Below are 13,558 nucleotides of genomic sequence, written 5' to 3'. Positions count from 1 at the left end.
TTCGCCGACTTTTTGGCGGCCCAGCGGTTGGATGGTGTCCTCCTGTAAGTTTTCGCGGGATGTACCTGTGCTCTTGTTGTAGCAAGCTTTGCTGCAATAACAGGAGCGCGAGGTGATCAGGGGTGCTGATCCAAGGAATGCATCACACATTCTGAGGCCGCTGTCGCGCGTCGTGTTGATCCCAGGGAGATTTCAGGAGCCTTTGAGATGTGGGAGAAAATTATTGTTTCTTATCAGTTAGTTCCATTCCTATCGATAAGAAAGATTTCTGATACGCGAGACGCCTGAAATGTTCCCACAGCGCCCCCCTCAAGGGCGACTCCAGTGTCCCTCAAGGAAAAGGGCGGGGGACGACTGCTGCAAGTCTGACGAGTAGGACGGTGACAGTCTATTCGAGGCAAGATAAGTCGCCAATCACTCGGGTGGTAGTCAGAGGAAAAGCCCCTCTGGGAGGCGAAGCCTGTGCGTGCTTACACATTGTCCCCCGTGTGGTTGGGAAAAGACGACTTGGGGAACTTGGTACTCCTCAAACTGCCGCTGCTCGTGTTAGGACATTGGGCATTCAGATCTGACGTGGTAGGCGTAATTGCAGGCTGCGGACTGGTGTGAAACCCCCTGGCCCCCTGCTGGCCTGCGCTGTAACAGAAGGGTGTAGCTTGTTGATTATCCAAGGCTGAGTGGCGACAAAAATAGGTCTTCCAGAAGACTGACAAAGGGAACTCGTAGGCAGCAAACACCGAGACCCTTTCCCCCCCTGTTATGCTCTGTTGTGTTGCCCCCTTTTTCCTGGGATTTTTTGGCTCGGCCAGACAGATCCGTGCCACTCGACACTGGGTGAGAGATCGTCGAGATCTCCGGGCGGGACTCATTCGTTCGGGAAAGTTCTGGCTCTGGGACATGTCGGAGGGGCCATGTTGGTTACAGTGTCTCTTTGCGGTCTGGGTCGGCCAACGCGGCAATGGACTAGAGGAAGGCGGTCAAAGTCAACAGGGAGCGAGAAGGGCATTTGATGGGGGAGTGATGGGGGCGCCGGGTGAAATGGGGCGATGCGCCCGGACATGACTGGCGAAGAGACCAGGGGCCTTGAGGACCGGCAGCACTAGCGAAAAAAATTTCTGTGAGCAGTGAACGGCGAAGCCCAGATACAAAATAAAACCCAGGCCGGCTCACCCTGACCATCCTTCTTCCTTACAATCTCTCCTCCCATCCTCTTCTCCCCCTCTAGACTCCTCTTGCATTTTCTCTGGTTGATAGAGTCTTTGCACATTCCTTCTTCCCTCTGTTAGACGCCGCATAGAGCGAAAGACCGGCGTGGGAAGCGCAGTCTTCGTGGGCACCCCTTTCAGCCGACATAGACCGCCTTTTTTTCACATTCCTGAAATTTTCCACCCACAAAAACACCAGAGTCGAAATTTCCATCCCTTTTCCAACTCTCCCGAGTTTCCTCTAGACATGCCCTCTGTCGACACCATGTCTGCCACCCCTACTTCCTCGTCAAAAGAGACGAAGCAGTCGATCGCCACCCTGGAGCAGTTGCTGCATCAGCTGTCCATCTCCAAGTCCCAAGATGAGGCAAACGGCGCCGCTGGCAACGTTGCCACATTCTTGAACGGCCCCATCGAAGAGCACGATGTGCCTCTCAAGGCTGTCGAGATCTTGAAGAAGCAGCTCGCCAACAAGAAGGATGCCGTGGTGCGAGAACGTGCTCTGGATGGCATCCGAGCCGTCGCGTCTCACTCCACCATTGCCCCCGGTGCTGAGCCCTACCTGATCTCTCTCCTGCCGCTGGCTCTGGCTGCGGTTGGTGACAAGATGGTTTCCGTCAAGAACGCTGCGCAGGCCGCATCTCTTGCCATTGTTAAAGCCATCAACCCCAACGCCGTCAAGGTCGCCCTCCCTCACATCCGAAACTCCATCATCACGGCTCAGAAATGGCCCGAGAAGATGACCGGTCTCGACTGCATCGAGGCCCTTGTCGAAACCGCTCCCACCCAGCTCTCGTTCCTCGTTCCTACCCTCATTCCGATCGTTTCCGAGTCAATGTGGGATACCAAGCCCGAAGTCAAGAAGAAGGCCTACGGCACAATGGAGAAGATCTGCAAATTGATCGAAAACAAGGATATCGAGAAGTTCATTCCCGAGCTCATCAAGTGTATCGCTAAACCTGAGAACGTCCCCGAGACCGTTCACTTGCTTGGTGCCACCACTTTCGTCACCGATGTCCACGAGCCGACTTTGGCCATCATGGTCCCTCTGCTGGAACGTGGCCTGGCCGAGCGAGACACTGCCATCAAGCGGAAGTCTGCAGTCATTGTGGACAACATGTGCAAACTGGTCGAAGACCCTCAAATCGTTGCAGCTTTCTTGCCCAAATTGATGCCTGCGCTCACGAAGAACTACGAGAACATGGCCGATCCCGAGGCGCGTGAGAAGACCAAGCAGGGCTTGGACACCCTCAAGCGAGTCGGTGCAGTTAAGGAAGACGGCTCTTTCCCCAAGATCTCCAACGCTGGCGAAATCGCGACTGTTGTGCCGATCTTGAAGGAAATCATCGAGCAAAAGCACAAGGGCGCGGTTGCCAAGGCCGACACTGTCATTAACTACGTTGCCGCCATCGCTGGCCAATTGATCGATGAGAAGATCACCGATGAGCCGGACTGGGTTTCTAACACCGTCGAATATCTCAAGACCATCGTTGGCGAAACTGACGCGAAAGCTGTTGCCGAGACTCTTCGCAAGCGTGCTTCCCCTGGTATCGAGGACGAACCCGAAGCCGAGCCAGATGAGGAGGAGGGTGAGGATCTTTGCAACTGCACATTCAACTTGGCCTACGGTGCTAAAATTCTTCTCAACCAAACAACGCTCCGCCTCAAGCGTGGCCAGCGCTATGGTCTGCTCGGCCCCAACGGTTCCGGCAAATCCACTCTCATGCGAGCCATCAACAACGAGCAGGTTGAGGGTTTCCCCAAGCAGTCTGAGGTCAAGACCGTTTTCGTTGAGCACGATCTGGATGCTGCTGATACTGAACTCACCGTCATTGGCTGGACCGAGATGAAGTTGAGATCTGTCGGTATTGATACCCCTGTGGATGAGATCAAGGCCAAGCTCCTTGAGTTCGGTTTCCTCGAATCTCAGATGGAAGGCCCCATTACCTCGCTCTCCGGTGGCTGGAAGATGAAGCTGGCTCTTGCCCGCGCTGTGTTCGAAAACCCCGATATTCTCCTGCTCGATGAGCCTACCAACCATTTGGACGTGAAGAACGTCGCCTGGCTCGAGAACTACCTGATCAACTCTCCTTGCACTTCCATCATTGTCTCCCACGATTCCAAATTCCTGAACAACGTCATTCAGCACGTCATCCACTACGAGCGCTTCAAGCTGCGCAGATACCGTGGCAATTTGACCGAGTTCGCCAAGCGAGTACCGTCTGCTCGCTCTTACTTCGAGCTCGGTGCTTCTGAGTTGTCATTCAAGTTCCCAGAACCTGGTTTCCTTGAAGGTGTCAAGACGAAGGCGAAGGCCATCGTCCGTGTCAACAAGATGGCATTCCAATACCCAGGCACCGACAAGCCCCAGATTCAGGACATCACTTTCCAGGTATCTCTCGGCTCTCGTATCGCCGTCATTGGCCCCAACGGCGCTGGCAAGTCTACCCTGGTCAATGTGCTCACTGGTGAATTGATCCCCACATCTGGTGAGCTCTACCAGCACGAGAATATCCGTATTGCCTACATCAAACAGCACGCATTCGCTCACATTGATAACCATTTGGACAAGACGCCATCCGAGTACATCCAATGGCGATTCCAGACTGGCGAGGACCGTGAAACCATGGATCGCGCAAACAAGATTGTCACTGAAGATGACGAGAAGGCTATGGACAAGATTTACAAGATTGATGGTACTCAACGACGCGTCATTGGCATCCACGCCCGGAGAAAGTTCAAGAACTCGTACGAGTACGAGTGTTCGTTCGCTCTTGGCGAGAACGTTGGCCAGAAGAACGAGAAATGGACTCCCATGATGACTGCTGACAACGCCTGGATTCCTCGCTCTGAAATCCTGGCATCTCACCAGAAGATGGTCGCCGAGGTCGATCAGAAGGAAGCCCTGGCCAGCGGTCAGTTCCGACCCCTGATCCGACGTGAGATTGAAGCACACGGTGCCAACTTCGGTCTCGATGCTGAATTGATCTCCCACTCCCGCATGCGTGGTCTGTCTGGTGGTCAGCGTGTCAAGGTCGTTCTTGCCGCTTGCACGTGGCAACGCCCTCATTTGATCGTTTTGGACGAACCCACCAACTACCTTGACCGTGATTCGTTGGGTGCTCTTTCCAAGGCTCTGAAGGAGTTCGAGGGTGGTGTCGTCATCATTTCCCACAACGCCGAGTTCACCGAGTCTCTGACTGAAGAGGTCTGGAGTGTCATGAACGGCAGAATGACCCCCAGCGGACACAACTGGATTGTAAGTCTAACAAACCTAGAGTTGTCGTTGTTAAGCTCTACTGACTCTTTACTTTAGCAAGGGCAAGGCTCTGGTCCTCGTTTGTCCGCGAAGGATGACGACGAAGAGGAGAAATTCGATGCTATGGTAAGTTCAACCGCAATATATACTCAGACTCGAAGACTAATCCTTTCATTAGGGCAACAAGATCGAAGGCAACAAGAAAGCGAAGAAGCTGACTTCGTCTGAGCTGAGAAAGAAGAAGAAGGAACGTATGGCCCGGAGAAAGCGTGGCGAAGAAGTCTTCTCGGATGAGGACGACTAGATGTTGACACGACTACCTTTCGATGATTTTACGGCTCAAGGTGCATTGGGAGGCATTGAAACGAATAATGGTTGTCTAGAAAAGGAGTGCCTGGAGTTCTTGAGGGCATGCAAAACAAATCCGCTTGGAGAGGGCCATAGAGAAAGATTTCTTGATACCCTCTTGATAGAGCATAGACAAGATAGAGCACTGAAGACTTCAGTCAGTCTTAATCGATTAACTTGTCATATTCATAACTTGTATCTGGAGGCACGGAAATGACTGTTCGGTATGCATGGCTGTTGCCGTCCTGCAGGGAATATCTTGTAGGTCTCTCAGCCAGCCTTGTACAGCCTTGTACAGCCTTGCTCAGCCTCGCGACGGACCCGGTGGTTCGGTTGATACTAAGAACCAAGGTGTGGAATATCTCACCCTGCCTTCAGCATGGTATGTGTCCCGCCGACTTTTGTTGTAAACGTTTAAGATTGTCCGCATGAACTCCGTAACCGGCTCTTTTCATCCCTTTTGGCTAAGTGGCTAGGATCATGGATTCATTTGACGATCCCAGAAGTGGCGTCGCCAATATTATGTGCGGTAGCAGTCACCTCCGGCCAGACTTTCCAGCGGACCGACTCATAGTTCCAGCCAATGTTTCCACACCTCTGTTCTATCTCCTGAACCCCGTCAAAGCCTTGCTAATGGGAACCCTATACCACGAAATGGTTCCCCTTTCAGTTCGTATCCGAATTCGTGAGGGCACTCATATGAAAGAAGAACTCCTCTTATTCGACCAAACCCTACAAGACTTTCTCTGGCGAGATCAACGGGTGGAGTGACATATCTGCTGAGCACATGCAATTCGTCTACAAGATGTGAACTTGGTGTACAAGTACAAGCATGTGGAGCCGAGTCTGTTAATACTTGGAGCGCTGTGCAGTGCGATTCAATTCCGCGGTCAGAGCCTCCACAGTGCCTTCGACGCCACAGCATTCGGGAATTCCTTCGGCTCGTTCGGATAGGGACATCGAATGAAGGTCATATACTGGTGAGGAGAGCTCGAGGTCGATTCTTCTCAAGCGTCAGATCATATCTAGCCTTGAGTGCCACGCCTCTACAATGCTGTCAACAAGACGAGGATCCATCTGACGACAAACAAGAGTGAGAACTTCGCCAGAGGCTCGAAAATCTCAGTCCACTTCCGCTTGGTACTGGCGCCGAGCCTTGCTTACGGTCGGAAAACGCCTGGAAAAATCCCACCTGGCGTAGGGTGCCACCACCACGCACTACCTACGAGGATGCCGCGGCGAGCGCCCTTGAGTATCCCTCCGGTGCCCTCGAAGAACTCGCGTGCGAGCCCACCTCCTCCCATCTAGCCGCAAAAAGCCACGGATGGCGCAGACCCGTGGGGGTATACCTCTGCTAAGGCAGCCGGATAATGCACCGAAAATCCAGCTCGTGGAGGCGTTTGCGCCCACATGAACCCATCCATCACCTCAAAATCCTCGGCCCCTCAAGTTCTGAATGGCGATTTTCCCGCGCCATGTGTTCCCCAGGGGGGCGGGGCCTCTTGGAATTCCCTTTCGGGCTCGATTTGCTCCTGGAGACCGAGCTAGATTTCGTATTGCGACTGTCTTATGATGCCCTTGCTCTCGGCAGATCGATGGGACTGAAAGCTCTAGCCCTCTTGAAAGTTTGATATGGTGAAAACACACCTTCCTCTTGGAGACCACGCGGTGAGACAATAAATAGCCAGCAGCATCCCCTCTGTCGTTTGTGTTTGAACTTTTCAGCCTTCCTTTTGCCCCTCTCTCCCCTCTCCCTCCGGATTTAGAGTATTGCCCTGGACTTGTGGGCATACGAGGGCCTCGACTGACCAATCTAACATCGCGTGTCATTCGTGGGACATTCCTTCAAGCTATTTGCCACGTCTCGCGTACTTTGACTCGAAAGATTAGCCAAGATGGGATCTATCGGTTACAAGGTGACGGACAACCTATATGCTCATCCGTTGATATCAGAAAGAGCAATCGACGAGCCGAGGCCACTCAAAGTCATCTACATCGGTGCCGGCGTCTCTGGGATTTGTGCTGCGATCCAGTTCCCTCGGTTCTTGCCGAACGTAGAGCTTGCAATCTATGAGAAGAATCCAGATGTGGGAGGTACCTGGTTTGAGAATCGGTACCCCGGGTGCGCCTGTGGTATGTACAATTCGAGGGGCCAATGACCCAGTATTGACAGAGTCGCAGATATCCCTGCTCATTCATACCAACTGAGCTTCGAGTCAGAGGTCCACTGGAGCAAATTCTATGCCGGGGCACCGGAAATTCTTCAATACTGGAAACGAGTGGCCGACAAGTATGACGTGAAGAAATATATGAAATTCAGCCACAAATGTATAGAAGCTCGGTGGAACGAGGAAACCTCGAAATGGCACGTCAAGTTCCAAAAATCCGACACCGACGAGGTCGTGGAGGACATTGGCGATGTCTTCATGACCGGCACTGGTGTGCTCAACGAATGGAAGTGGCCAGACATCAAAGGTCTGCATGATTTCAAGGGGAAACTGCTGCATAGCGCCAACTGGGATTCTGATTATGACATATCAGTGCGTTTCCCCCCTCTTTGGTCGAGGTTCTCGTGCTGATCGATGTGGCAGGGCAAAGAAATCGCGGTCATTGGCGCCGGCAGCAGCGGCATCCAGATCGTTGCCAACCTGCAACCCAAAGTCAAATCAATGGACCACTATGTGCGTGGACGGACGTGGATCGCAGCATCGTTTGGTAACGAGCTTGTTCGAGAGCGGAACGATGGCCAGGACGGGAACTTTGACTATACACAGGAGGAAATGGAGGCGTGGAAAAAGGATCCTGAATCTTACGTCAAATATCGCAAGGCTCTCGAGATCGGCATGCAAGGCTGCTTTGCCCTAACGCACCGAGGGACGAAAGAGCACGAAGGTGCGTGGTCAGCATTCAACCAGGATATGAGGAACCGATTGGACAAGAAACCAGAGATCGCCGAACATCTCATCCCCGAATTTCCACCTCTCTGCAAGCGGTTGACTCCTGGTCCTGGGTATCTTGAAGCCTTGGTCGCCGACAATGTCAACGTGATCCCAACGAGGATCTCACATATTGATGAGACCGGGATTGTGACAACTGATGGCAAACATCGACCCGTCGAAGCGATTGTCTGTGCTACAGGATTCGACACGTCCTTCCAGGGCCGATTCCCCGTCTACGGACGTGGCGGAGTCAATCTTCAAGATCGCTACCGAGAACGACCAGAGACGTACCTCAGTCTGTGCACCGACCAGTTCCCCAACTTCTTCCAGTCACTTGGCCCGAATGCTGGAGTTGGCAATGGCAATCTTCTGATCATTATCGAAGCAGTCGCAAACTATGTCGGGCAGATTCTCCAGAGACTTGGACAAGGGAACACCAAGACCATCGAGCCCAAGAGGAAAGCTGTGGAGAACTTCACGAATTACTGTGACGCCTTCTTCAAGCGCACGGTCTTCTCAGCGGAATGCGGAAGTTGGTACAAGTCCTCACCACCCAACGCGACACCCGAAGAGCGAAAGCGAGGCCGGGTGACGGCGTTATGGCCCGGGAGCAGTATACATGCCGTCAAGGCCCTTGAGAAGGTGCGGTTTGACGACTTTGAAATGACCCCGGCCGATGGCAATGAGTTTGGATGGTTCGGCGACGGATGGGCGTCGGCGGAGAGAACGGGCGATGTGGAGGGTTTGACATGGTACCTGAACAACACCCGCTTCACGCACGAACCACTGGAGAAGGGCGAGAAGTTGATTGTGACCGAGGATAAGATCGTGACCAACGGGGATGCAGACGGTGCCAAGAAGGGCGAGATTGCAAAGGAGTTTCGAGTGCCTGACGGGATTGTTGCGACATGAAGGCAAATTAGTACGTCGAGTTCTATATAGCTATACCTCGCACCTGTCCACACGGCATCCCACGTCCATTGACATGACTTGTGCTTTGTAGACTAAAATACGAGGCTATACCTCAGAAGGCGAATGTAGCCAGTCCGGGGCCTCGATGTATCAGGGCATCTCCGCTTCCATGCCCAATGGATTGAATGCCTTGCTCATGACTCAATTGCTGGAGAAGATACGGGGATCTATCTCTATCGCCATGAGAACCCTCGGGCCAAATACTGTTACTCGCTCCTCTGCTTCTCCTCCTTCAAGTTCATCTCTCGTGTAGGACCGCCAAAATCCCCGCCATCATGGCATCGTGGAGGCTGCTGGGCATTTCCGTCTCAGCCGTCGTTATCTTGTCCAGCCTCGCTTATCTCCTCGTCGTCGTCTTCCTCTCCGCCTCCTCCTATCCAATCAGGCAGCCACTTCATGGTACATCCAAGCATCCTCATAGACACTTTCAGGCTCCTGCAGAAAATCCCTGGGCGGAGCTTGATGAAGTGGAAGCGTCGCAGGTGTACATATGGCTGCAGAAGAACACCAATATATTCAACTCGACTGACGACCGCACCGGTGGAAACAGTCGAGGGAGCAACAACCCGTTGAGCCTGATTGAACTTCTCCGGCCCAATAAGACCAGCGTCGTCGACTACCTGGACCACAATGGCCCCGTCCCCGACCGCTGGGCTCGTCTCTCGGCCGTCGAGACCAAGGGCGACGACGCCTTCATCGTCGAGTACATGGTCGGCCCGCTGCCACCGTCCAACAAGACCCAACTCCTGCCCTTGACGTACTGCCACAACTCGGGCCGTAACTATGTCCAAAGCCCCATCTCGGACGTCTTTGCGCTGCTCGACTGGGCGCTGTCCATTGGCGAGAATGCGTCCGACGTGACCCAAGACCTGCTGGGCGCAAAGACCAACCGGGACGATCTCGACGACCCGGACGGGCTGGTCATGGGCTCGAGGCCTGCGCTGATCGACTCGGGCCGCATGGTCCACTGGCTGGAGTTTTTCGGGCCTGGCATGAAATCCGACGGCCGCAGCCTTCTGCCCCAAGGCCTGTACGTCAAGCTGGACGTGCCGAGCGCGAACCCGGCGACCTGGACGACGGGCGAGTGGTTCTACAACGGGATCCTGTACGACAACGTGACAATGCTGCGCGAGGCCATGGCGTCGCCCGACTTCGAGCGCCTGACGATCAACGAGGACGGCGCGTGGACCGACACCGAAGACTTCAGCACGTCGACCACCCCGGAGCGCGACATGCCGCCGCCACTCTCCATCCAGCCGTACGGGCCCCGGTACCGCCTCGACCGCTCGCAGAACTACATCTCGTGGATGGGCTTCTCGTTCTACCTGTCGACCTCGCAGGCGGCGGCGCTGTCGCTGTTCGACATCCGCTACAACGGGTCGCGCATCATCTACCAGCTGGGCCTGCAGGAGGCGCTGGCGCACTACGCGGGCGCCGAGCCCATGCAGTCCGGGCTCGAGTTTCTCGACACCTTCTTCGGCATGGGCAAGATGATGTTCAGCCTCGTCCCGGGGCTCGACTGCCCCGGCCACGCCGAGTACCTGGACATGTCGTACCACCGCGGCGGCAGGATGTACACCAACCGCAACGCCATCTGCGTCTTCGAGTACACGGCCGACGCGCCCTTGCAGAGACACACCTCGGCCTTTAGCGCGACCGTCAGCAGAAACACGTACCTCGTGGTGCGGAGCGTGAGCACGGTCGGAAACTACGACTACACGGTGAGCTTCAAGTTCCGCTTCAAGATTGCTTCCCAGCTTTTGTTCAGCAATATCTCTCTCTCCCCCCGCCTATCTCCCCCTGACGTGGGCGTGTCCTCGCTAACGAACAACAGATCGACTACATCTTCTACCTCGACGGCTCGGTCGAGGTCAAGCTGCGGGCCAGTGGCTACATCTTCGGGGCGTTCCACGCGGAGCCGCGCTCCTCGCCGCTGCGGCGCGACGCGACGACGAACGAGTACGGCTACCGCGTGCGGCCGGGGCTGCACACGTCGATGCACGACCACGTGGTCAACTTCCGCGCGGACCTGGACATCTGCGGCACGGCCAACACGGTGGTGCGCACGGCGATCGAGCCCCTCCAGCGCACCTACGCCTGGGACCAGCCCGAGGTGCCCGGCCCGCGCAACACCATGCACATGGTGCACTCGGCCGTCACGCACGAGACGGGGCTCAACTGGCCCCGGAACGCCGGGGAGATGTACCTGGTCACGGCGCCCAACCGCACCAACCGGTGGGGGGAGACGCGCGCGTACCGCATCCTGCCCGGCACCGGGATGGGCAACCCGGCGCACCTGACGATCGCCAACTCGACGGCGCTGGGCCGGGCGGCGTCCTGGGCCGCGGCCGACCTGTGGGTGCTGCGCAACCACCCGGCCACGGAGCCGGCGGCGGCGCACCACTACAACGCGCTGGAGCCGGGAGCGCCGCTGGTCGACTTCGCGCGCATGGTCGAGGACCGCGAGCCCGTCGAGGCGGCCGACCTCGTGCTCTACTTCAACCTGGGCGGCCACCACGTGCCCACCAGCCAGGACGTGCCCAACACGCTGATGCACACCAGCGCCAGCTCCGTGCTGTTCATGCCCTTCAACTACTTTGACGACGACGTCAGCAAGGCCCTCCGCCAGGGCGTGCGGGTCGATCGAGCACGCACCCGCCATCGCCACAACAATGGCGCATCGACAAACCACAACGTCGACGACGACAACAACCCGAACGCAGACGCCAAGGAAGAAGTGCGTCGAGCACCGACGAACCGCGCCGCAAGATTCCCCCGTCGAGACCGAGAGGACAAGAAGCGCAGGAACCACGGCCACGGCCACGACACCGACGACGACGGCGTCTCGTGGTTCGGCGCCCGCTACACCGCGCCCGTGCTGGTGACGCGGGAGATGCTCTCGCCCGACCTCAGCCACTACATGAAGGAGCGCGACGACGGGGAACAGGGCGGCTGGAGGGCCGTGCGGAACCACGTCGGCGGCGGGCTTTACGGGCTGTTCGTCGGCAAGGAGGGCCGGGGGCGTCGGCGCGAGGGAGGGCGGCTTGATTGGTGATGACGATGGCGGACGTGACTTGTGACTTTGTTACATACGTTATTAGAATGGAGGTGAAGTTGAAGGAGACGAAAGGAGGGGCCGGAAGAAGAGGAAGAAGATGATGATGACGATGACGATGACGAGATCGTATATGCTGGCGCATATGAGAAGTAAGCGTCTTGTCTGTGCTGTTTTACCTATAGAAAATACAGAGAAAGCAAAGCAAAGCATAAATTCGCCAGATGATCAACGAAAGAGGTGTGTTTCTCCAAAGAATCCTTCCATCCCGTCCTGGAAGACGGACATCTGTCTCGGCATATGGCATTCTTCACCCAGATCAAGGCTTCTCCAATCTCGAGTCCGTCATTCCACGATCACACCGCTTCCTCAGCCCGCGCTCGGTCCTCGCCCTTGGCTCTCTCCTTTTCCGGATTCAGCCGCCGCAGAGGGAATGAGAAGGTGAACTTGTCCCGCTTCCTGGCCCTGTTGTTGGCCGTGACGGTCCTCAAGATGGAGGTGATGCCTGCCTTTGCAGCGCTCGGCTCGAGGTCTGGGCTGCCGGCTGGACGCTTCGTGGACCGCGACGTGGACCGTCCGGCGGGGTCGGCGACGTCGGTGTCTTCGAGGTGGCATTCATCCTGGTCCTGGTCCCACAAGTCAGCGGCCCGGGACATGGACGACAACACTAGCGTTGGCCTTGTTATTCGCTTGGAGGGGAGAAGGCGCACCTCGTCATCGTCGCCATATTCACTACCGGAGTCGGAAGGAGACAAAGGGCTGACGCTCCTCCCCCACTGCCCTTGATCTCCTCTGGAAAGGCTGTAGTCGAAGTCGATTGCATACCCGGACGGCACCCGTCTTCCTGGATGCGGCTCGTCGTGTTCATGAATGGTCTCCAAGCTTGGGTCAGAAGTGATGCGGGTCCGGTCGATGGGACGGCCAATGGCGGTATTTTGGTCTGGTAGGTCCGTGGGTTCGCTGGCAATTGTTGCCTGCCATTTCGTCGACTTGTCACGAGAGGCAGGAGGTTCTGTCCTCGAGGCAGAGAAGAAAGTGACCTCATGGTTGCTGTGTTTGGTTTGGGGGCCCGGGACAATCGAAGCTGATGGCTTGAGGCTTGTGGAGACAGCAGGCAGATAGTCCATGGTTCTTTTGGCTTCCAGCGCGGCCAGAAGCCCGGCACGTCCTTTCTTTGCGTTGAGGGTCTCGGCATTCACAGGCACTGGAGGACCACCCTGTGAATCGATCCCAGCCTCTTCTCCGTACAGCCACACAAGATTGAAGAAAAGTGTCCTTGCAGCCGTATATTGGCGAACGAACGGGCCAACGTTCGTGGCCAGCGTCGCGCGAATGAAGCGGCAGGTTGCAGTGTTGGCGGCGTCCCATTCTCTGCGTTCCTCGTCGAACAGAGCCTGGTCCTCAACAGTCCACGACGGGGGATATTGAGGTTCCGTCCAGCTACCAAGTATCAGATCTGAAGAATAGGGATTGGACAAGAGCACCGGCTGAATATCAGAGTGCCATTGATAGAAGTTTGATTTGCCGTTCAATACGTCAATGGTGTCGACATCCGGGAATTTCAACTCGCAAAAGTAGGCGTGGCGGGAATAAGCTGGTGGCATTCTGATATTGCAGACAACAGCTTGCTCTGCTCGGATTGTAACAAGAGGTTCGAGGTGCCATGAAGACGGTATTTTGAATCACCAGATCCTTCATGATCTGATTTGGAGCAGCCTTGTCTCCTGACTCAGGTTGCGCTCAATCTCGGGCGCGCACAACCGGAATTGGTCTTAGTTGT

At 55.8% G+C, this 13,558-nt stretch overlaps 4 protein-coding genes across 4 annotated transcripts; 3 read left to right on the top strand and 1 right to left on the bottom strand.

Moving 5' to 3' along the window:
* The first annotated feature begins 1,167 nt into the window (after window positions 1-1,167).
* On the top strand, window positions 1,168-5,004 carry PV07_10339 (uncharacterized protein). The gene is made up of 3 exons (XM_016397660.1): window positions 1,168-4,464; window positions 4,522-4,590; window positions 4,643-5,004. The coding sequence occupies exons 1-3, from the start codon at window positions 1,453-1,455 to the stop codon at window positions 4,766-4,768; spliced, it is 3,207 nt and encodes a 1,068-aa protein (XP_016244851.1). The 5' UTR covers window positions 1,168-1,452; the 3' UTR covers window positions 4,769-5,004.
* Window positions 5,005-5,986: 982 nt separating this feature from the next.
* Window positions 5,987-8,904, top strand: PV07_10338 (uncharacterized protein). Its single transcript, XM_016397659.1, has 3 exons — window positions 5,987-6,945; window positions 6,994-7,352; window positions 7,404-8,904. The coding sequence occupies exons 1-3, from the start codon at window positions 6,708-6,710 to the stop codon at window positions 8,661-8,663; spliced, it is 1,857 nt and encodes a 618-aa protein (XP_016244850.1). The 5' UTR covers window positions 5,987-6,707; the 3' UTR covers window positions 8,664-8,904.
* A 48-nt stretch (window positions 8,905-8,952) lies between these two features.
* Window positions 8,953-11,778, top strand: PV07_10337 (uncharacterized protein; the record flags this gene model as incomplete). The annotated part of the gene is made up of 2 exons (XM_016397658.1): window positions 8,953-10,444; window positions 10,558-11,778. The coding sequence occupies exons 1-2, from the start codon at window positions 8,999-9,001 to the stop codon at window positions 11,776-11,778; spliced, it is 2,667 nt and encodes an 888-aa protein (XP_016244849.1). The 5' UTR covers window positions 8,953-8,998.
* A 356-nt stretch (window positions 11,779-12,134) lies between these two features.
* Window positions 12,135-13,382, bottom strand: PV07_10336 (uncharacterized protein; the record flags this gene model as incomplete). The annotated part of the gene is made up of 2 exons (XM_016397657.1): window positions 12,135-12,404; window positions 12,489-13,382. The coding sequence occupies 2 exons, from the start codon at window positions 13,380-13,382 to the stop codon at window positions 12,135-12,137; spliced, it is 1,164 nt and encodes a 387-aa protein (XP_016244848.1).
* Between the last annotated feature and the right edge of the window lie 176 nt (window positions 13,383-13,558).

The sequence above is a fragment of the Cladophialophora immunda genome, assembly GCF_000835495.1.
Source record: "Cladophialophora immunda strain CBS 83496 unplaced genomic scaffold supercont1.6, whole genome shotgun sequence".
Taxonomy (NCBI): domain Eukaryota; kingdom Fungi; phylum Ascomycota; class Eurotiomycetes; order Chaetothyriales; family Herpotrichiellaceae; genus Cladophialophora; species Cladophialophora immunda.
The sequence above is the reverse complement of the archived record's forward strand: the minus strand, read 5'-3'. Positions and strand labels throughout refer to the sequence as shown.

Excerpts from the sequence above, each read along its gene's own strand:
- PV07_10338 (XM_016397659.1), top strand. The coding sequence starts at position 6,708 with ATGGGATCTATCGGTTACAAGGTGACGGACAACCTATATGCTCATCCG. Across the intron at positions 6,946-6,993 it reads GTACCCCGGGTGCGCCTGTG|ATATCCCTGCTCATTCATAC; the intron begins GTATGTACAATT and ends ACAGAGTCGCAG. Across the intron at positions 7,353-7,403 it reads ATTCTGATTATGACATATCA|GGCAAAGAAATCGCGGTCAT; the intron begins GTGCGTTTCCCC and ends TCGATGTGGCAG.
- PV07_10339 (XM_016397660.1), top strand. The coding sequence starts at position 1,453 with ATGCCCTCTGTCGACACCATGTCTGCCACCCCTACTTCCTCGTCAAAA. Across the intron at positions 4,465-4,521 it reads CCAGCGGACACAACTGGATT|CAAGGGCAAGGCTCTGGTCC; the intron begins GTAAGTCTAACA and ends TCTTTACTTTAG. Across the intron at positions 4,591-4,642 it reads AGGAGAAATTCGATGCTATG|GGCAACAAGATCGAAGGCAA; the intron begins GTAAGTTCAACC and ends TCCTTTCATTAG.